Source organism: Orycteropus afer, unplaced genomic scaffold (genome assembly GCF_000298275.1).
Source record: "Orycteropus afer afer isolate SDZICR_OR568_19922 unplaced genomic scaffold, OryAfe1.0 scaffold00044, whole genome shotgun sequence".
Lineage (NCBI taxonomy): Eukaryota > Metazoa > Chordata > Mammalia > Tubulidentata > Orycteropodidae > Orycteropus > Orycteropus afer.
The window spans coordinates 3,027,331-3,034,572 of NW_006921631.1; the positions used below are offsets into that span (position 1 = coordinate 3,027,331).

The following is a 7,242-nucleotide window of genomic DNA, read 5'->3' on the forward strand; positions in this document are numbered from 1 at the left end:
AATAAAGAAGACCGAAGAAGAGTTGATGCTTTTGAGTTGTGGTGCTGGTGAAGAATGCTGAAAGTACCATGGACTGCTAAAAGAACTAACTGATATTTCCTGGAGGAAGTGCACCCGAAATGCTCCTTGGAAGTGAGAATGGCCAGACTTCGTCTCACCTATTTTGTTCATGTTGTCAGAAGGGACCATTCCCTGGAGAAGGATGTCATGCTGGGAAGGGTGGAGGGTCGATGAAAGGGGGGGAGGCTTTCAATGAGATGGATTGACAATGTGGCTGCGATGATGGGCTCAGGTATAACAGGGATCATGGAGCTGGTGCAGGATTGGGCAGTGTTTCGTTCTGCTGTGCATGAGGTCACTGAGTCGGAAACTACTTGACGGCACCTAACAACAACAACAACAAGAACATAAGGATGGGAGTTTCTCATTGACTGACTCTAACTGAACAGTGATTTAATAGGGTTCCTGTTTATTGCTTGCCATTATATAGTCAACATGGAGTGTCATCTCCCTTTGGTGGTATGCAGTCTCTGATAATCTTTTTACCTTCATCTTGTAAATAACACATCCTTTGTAATCCTGGGTTGATTACTTATAGCTAATATTTATAGAGCATATAAAGCAAAATAATATGGAAACTTATTTTTTCTCCAGAGGGGATAAATTTAACTGTCAATAGATTATATACACACACACACACACACACACACACATATATGAAATAATTCATTTTTACAAGAAGAATAAAAAGTCTGTTAAGTTGGAAATTGAGTCTGTATAATTGTTTTCTGTAAAATTGCCTTCATAGTGTTTGGGTTTTGTTTCTCTTTTGCTCTGTAGGAAGCCAAGCCAGACCGTCTCCTTGTGCTAAAGGTGTTATGGAATGATTTCTTGATGTGCTACTCCTCTCGCCCTCTGCTCTGCTGGTCTGTGTGGTGGGCCCTCTCTACCTGTGGCTATTTTCAAGTCGTGAACTACACACAGGGCCTGTGGGAGCAGGTCATGCCTTCTCGCCATGCTGCTATTTATAATGGTGGTGTGGAAGCTGTTTCAACCTTACTGGGTAAGCAATGCAGGGTGGAAGAGGGTGGGATGGAGGAGGAGATTCCTCTGATAGGTAAGCCACCCATAATCAGATGTGTTCTCGCCTTCCATCTTTGAAGTAGTTCCAAAGAATGATTTACTTATTTTGAATTCTGGTTTTGTAATTTAGGAGGAAAATTTAGAAGTGGTGAAGGAATGTCACTAACAAACTTGAATTCTTCATATATTTATAACCTTGGGGAAACCTAATGTAATGACTCTCAAAATTGTTTTCTTTTCTTATCCAAGTTTCCATCATTGGTATTTACCGTGTGGTTTTGCCACTAGTTGTGAGACTTTGAGTATCAAAATACAGCAGTTTTTAACAACATCTGCTTCATGCTGTAATTATGTTCCAGGTGCTATTCTAAGTCCTCAGTCCTTGCAAAATGCCAGGACAATTATTATCCCCAATTTACAGGTTAGGAAACTGGTATAGGAAACAGGTAGATTAATAACTTGTTCAACACCATACAGATTGTAAGGATAAAGTTAAGATTTGGATTCAAACAGGGTGGCTCCAGAACCTGTGTTCTTGACCATATACTCTATTTTCCTTTTCTGATTTGTTGACCTACCTCATTAAGTTGTTGAGAGGCTTTACATGATTTAAACATAACTGTGCTTGGCACTTAAAAAGGACTTCAGTACATTTTAGTATCATAATCATCACAATCATTTTACCAAAGCACAGAGAAGCCCCTTTGGCATGTTTTAGACTGCTCCTCAGTTTAAATGTTAGATGGGTCATTCTGCCATGTTGCCAAGCTAGAAGCATTAGTCCTTTTGGACTCTTCCCTCTCCTTCAGCCCCAGTAGTTTTTTTTTTCTTAAGCAGTATTCTTGGCCTGTGCCCTCCTTTTGCATCTCACTTTCACCTGCCCTAATTCCTAATTCAGTCTTTCATCATCTCTCAGTGGCTCCATATTGTGTATTCCATTGAGTCCAAAATTCTCTGCTTGAGATTCAAGGCTCTCTATAATCTTGAGCTAACTATTTATAAATTTAAATAATTTAAAATTTAGTAATCTAAGCTGATTTTTTAATTTATTGAAATAGTATTTGTTATGGATTGAATTATATCCTCCAAAAATATGTGCTGTGAATCTTAAACTCTGTGCCTATGGTTCTAATGCCATTTGGGAATAGTTGTCATTGTTATGTTAATGAGGTAGGTTTAGTGTAGGGTATGTCTTGAGTGGATCTCTTCTGAGATGTACAAGCGAGCAGCACAGTGGAGATGGGGTGAAATAGATGCTGAGACACGTGGAGATCTTCAAGAAGCCAGAAAGCAGAAGCTGAGGAGACCAGAGCAGACAGAGAAAGCCTTCCCCTCAGAGCTGGTGCTCTGAATTCAGACGTCTTGCCTCCTAAGCTTTGAGAAAATAAATTTCTGTTTGTTATATCAATTCACTTGTGGTATTTTGTCTATAGCAGCACTAGATAACTAAGAGAGTGTTTTAGCAAAATAGCTAAATTACTTTTTTCTTTTTTGTTTTGTAGGTGCTGTTGCTGTGTTTGCAGTTGGTTATATAAAAATTTCCTGGTCAACTTGGGGAGAAATGACATTATCTCTGTTTTCACTCTTGATTGCTGCCGCAGTGTATATCATGGACACTGTGGGTAACATTTGGGTGTGCTACACATCCTATGTTGTCTTCAGAATCATCTACATGTTACTCATCACTATAGCAACGTATGTATTTAGGTTCAAAGAAGCATTAGGAATATTATGGCAGAACAAACTTTGGTTTTTTATAGACCAAAAAACTTTTCTGTTGAAGGAGGCAAAAAAGAGGAAACATCATATTGCTTGTATGGTATCACTTTTTCTCCTGAGGAAGCATTTAGGCAAGATTTGCTTATTCCCTTGTTATATGTTCTTGCAGTTCTCTAAAAGGAACACTGGTGGTACAGTGGTTAAGGCACTCAGCTGCTAACCAAAAAGTTGGCAGTTTGAATCCACCAGCCAGCCACTCCAAGGGAGAAAGATGAGGCATTCTGCTTCTGTAAAAGATTTACAGCCTTGGAAACTCTATGGGGCAGTTATGCTTTGTCCTATAGGGTTGCTGTGAGTTGAAATGGAATGTGACTCAATGGGAGTGGGTTTTAGTGGGCACTGTTCTCAAATGCTTGCATGCAATCTGTATCATTTAGCAGCAAAACGTTTTTCAGTTTGTTGGAAAGGAAATTGATGGTAGAAAAAAGGGACTAACCTTTACATTTAAAGTAAAAATTGTAACAATCCAGGAAGTAATCTTGTTTCTTCATTCTTCTTTTATTTACTTATTTTTCCCCCTAAAGTTTTCAGATTGCTGCGAACCTCAGCATGGAGCGCTATGCCCTAGTGTTTGGTGTAAATACCTTCATTGCCCTGGCATTACAGACTCTGCTCACTCTGATTGTGGTAGATGCCAGTGGTTTTGGCTTAGAAATTACCACTCAGGTAAGATGATCTCTTTTTCAGTACGGAAGATATTATCACTTGATCAGAGGGACAAAAGTGGAGCATGCTTAATGAAAACAAGTTCCAACAATTAAAAAAAAAAAACAAACCCTCACTGCCATCGATCAATTCGAGTCATAGTGACCCCTCCTTGGGTTTCTGAGGTGGTATCTCTATAGAAGTAGATTGCCTAATCTTTCTAAGGAGCAGCTGGTGGGTTTGAACTGCCAGCCTTCTGGTTAACAGTCAAATAAATGCCTTAGGCACTAATGCCATCAGAGCTCCCTCCAACAATATAGATGTAGGATGACTGAGGAAGGAGGAGACTTTTTTACTTTTTATCTGTTTAACAATACAGTTCTTTTCTACTTACAGAATGTTGGGGCCATATATATATATAAATTTTTTTTTTTAAATGAGACTCTAGAACCATCCTGATTAACTAACCAGCCCATTGGGGCAATTTTTCTTTTTAATTTTTTATTGTGATTTGGGTGCAAATTTACAAAGCAGATTCATTTTACTCTCAACAGTTCATGCACATTTGGTTTCCCAGCCCTGATTACAATCCCTAACCATAAAAAGCACTCCTCCCCTCTCCTCCCTGTGACTACCCTCTCCCTGTGCCCTTCTTAACTTTGCACTGCTGTCTGCCCAGCTTTCCCTCTATGTGAATGCTGCCCCTCTGGTGTCTCATGACTGATTGACCTAAGGTGTGCATCTCCCTAGAGTAGGTGGGTACATCTTGCTGGGGCAGGTGTTCTGCTTTGTAGGTCTTTCTACTGTTGGGCTGAGAGCTAATCCACAGAAGTGAGTCCATTTCCAGGCCCGAAGGATAATCTGGGGCCATAGTCTTGAGGATTCCACCAGTCTCTTTTCAACCAGTAATTCTGGTCATTTTTGTGTTTGTGAATTTTGTTCCACATTTTTCCTCTCCACTGGGGCTATTTTTAGGTGAGAGCTGAATAGAGTTCCTTCCAAGCCAGGTTCTTCTGCTCAACTGTTATTATCTCCATGCTTAATTCTTTGTCTAGAATATTATACCCCATGTTTGAGATGCCCTGCTTTATGCCACAACTCTCTAAGTGCCCTCTCTTTATTAAAAGCACCAGATACCCAGATACCGAAGTAATGACTTGCTGTTGACAAATAGCATAATGATTTTTAATGAACATGACCTATTCAGAAAACACCTGCACAAACACCCAGGGACAGTGTGGATACTTTTATTCTTTCTGCAGTTGTGCAGTTGTATAAGTGTATATACCTTCATGCATTCTACATTTATAAGTAGGGCTTGCTCTGTACTTTGGCAAAATGGGCCATTGATTCAAGAAGTTCCTGCTTCAACCCATCTCAGCCCAAATAATTCCTTCACCATTATTCTCTCCATACATACTACCTAATATTCCACACTACCTGTTAGTTTTCTTCCAATACAAAGACCTAATATGTTTGTAGTATTTAACTTTGGTTTTATTGAAGAGACCTAAAAGAGAATAATGTTACTTAATGTGTATTCTGTGTCTTCTATGTGCCATGTACTTTATATAGAATTTCTCAGGGTTATTGTCAGGATTGTTGTTGTTATGTGCCATCAAGTTGGCCCCGACTCATAGCGACCCCTCCTTGGGTTTCCGAGGCAGTATCACTACGAAGTAGATTGCCCAGCCTTCCTTCCGAGGAGTGGCTAGTGGGTTTGAACCACCAGCCTTCTGGTCGGCAGAAGTGCCTACCTTAGACACTATGCTACCAGAGCCCCCATTGTCAGGATTAGAGACTAAGAAAATGAGAGAGATGTTAAGTGATTTATTTTAGGTCACACACAGCTCATAATGGTGTGGCAAAGCTAGGGTTTAAACCAAATCTGCCTAACTCTAAAGCCTATGATGCTCCCAGGTCTGTACTATCCTACCTCAAAAATTGAGGCAAAAGTCACTTTCTATATGTTACACAATAATACCAGAAGAAAAGAAAGCCAGGAAGACCTCTCAAGGGTTGTGTTCTATACTTTTGTGATGGGGAGTAGGAGAGAAATTAAGTGCCTAACATGCTGCCTGTTTTTAAGAAACAGTCTCCAGGTCTAGCTGAGGGAAGCACATAGCTGGCATTTGAAGCTAAAATTAGATGTTCTTACAAAAATAAATGGTGGGTTTAAGCACATGGATGAGTAGGATTTTATGGGATGTGTCCTAAGTACCATGATGAATCATTTTCCTATAGGAAAACGTTTCCAAGTTTACTTGACTGAAAGAATGTAAGCCCACCCCTTTTTTATGAGCTTTGATCTGGCTTATATTTAGTAAGTTAAATTTAAGAAGAAGGTGAAGATGTTGATTAACAATAAAATATTGGCTTAGGAGTGATTCTTTAAAAAAGTAATCCTATAATGCAATAAGGAGCTCTGATAGCCCAGTGGTTAAGGCATTTGGCTGCTAACCAAAAGGTCAGCAGTTTGAACTGACAGCAACTCTGTGGTGGGAGGAAAATGAGGCAGTCTATTTCTGTGAAGATTTATAGCCTTGGATACCAAAAGGTGGTTGCTTTGAGTTGGAATCAACTGGATGGCAGTGGATTTTTTTTGTTTTTATAGTGGAATGTATCTGACCTTCTACTACCTTTTTCTGGGAGAAGTTGAGATTTCTGATCTTCAGAACTTAGCCTGTTGCCACCTATCAGCTTCTGGGTACAGACCATGGCACTTTTAACAATAACACTTAAAACTGCAGGATTAACAATATTCACATTATGCTAATAAGTATTTAAGGTGCTCTGGTGGCACAGTGGGTAAGGCATTTGTCTGCTAACCGCAAGGTTGATAGTTCAAACCCATCAGCAGCTCTGTGGGAAGAAGATGAGACAATCTACTCCCATAAAGATTTACAGCCTCGGAAACCCAATGGGGGTCACAATGAGTTGGAATCAACTCTATGGCAATGGGTTTGATTTTGGTTTAAGAAGTATTTACTTGCATGATTCTACCTTTTTAATTATTTCAAGGTATTATGAACTCCATTTAGTAAATGAAGAAGTCAAGGCTCAGAGAAGATTATGTATCTTGACCAAGATCTCACATCTAGTAAGGGATGAAGCCAGGGTTCACACTCAGGCAGTCAGGTCTCAGTGCCACCGGCCTCTTTGTATCTTCAGCTCCTGGCACATAGTGTAAACACATAAATGTTTTTTGAGGGTTATTGAGAAACTCTGAATATACCTTTAAATATAGAGAATATTCACATTTATGAAAGAAAACTGTTCTTCTTCTAATTGATAACTCTACATATTACTACTCCTCCCCTCCCTTTAGTTCCTGATCTACGCTGGCTATTTTGCACTCATCGCTGTGGTTTTCCTGGTTAATGGTACAGTCAGTATTATGAAGAAATACAGAAAGCAGGAAGATCCAGAATCAAGTTCTCAAGTAACCACTTCATAATATACTGCTGAAAGCCTTCTTCTTATAGCAGGAACTCTGCACAGCAACTGTGCCTGGATGTATTTAATTTTTTAAGTTTAGACATATATTTATGAACATGTATTTCATGGTTTCAAAGCAGCCACTTGACTAACACCTTGTGTTCTTGGACTAATATAATATTGTTCAAAAGAGCCAGAAGTGAAGTTTATTTCATGAGTTATTTATGAGATCTAATTTAAGGATGGCATTTTCCTGATTCAAAAGTGAACTTGATTTTGAAACTAAGCAATCAAGAG

General features: G+C 39.3%; 1 protein-coding gene across 1 annotated transcript in view; it reads left to right on the forward strand.

Moving 5' to 3' along the window:
* Positions 1-6,964, forward strand: part of SLC19A2 (solute carrier family 19 member 2) — a 34,253-nt gene extending 27,289 nt beyond the window's left edge. The window contains exons 3-6 of the mRNA XM_007937708.2: positions 841-1,063; positions 2,586-2,778; positions 3,387-3,528; positions 6,836-6,964. Of these exons, the coding sequence (XP_007935899.1) occupies positions 841-1,063; positions 2,586-2,778; positions 3,387-3,528; positions 6,836-6,964 (687 nt within the window). The remainder of the gene's footprint in view (positions 1-840; positions 1,064-2,585; positions 2,779-3,386; positions 3,529-6,835) is intronic.
* The last annotated feature ends 278 nt before the right edge of the window (positions 6,965-7,242 follow it).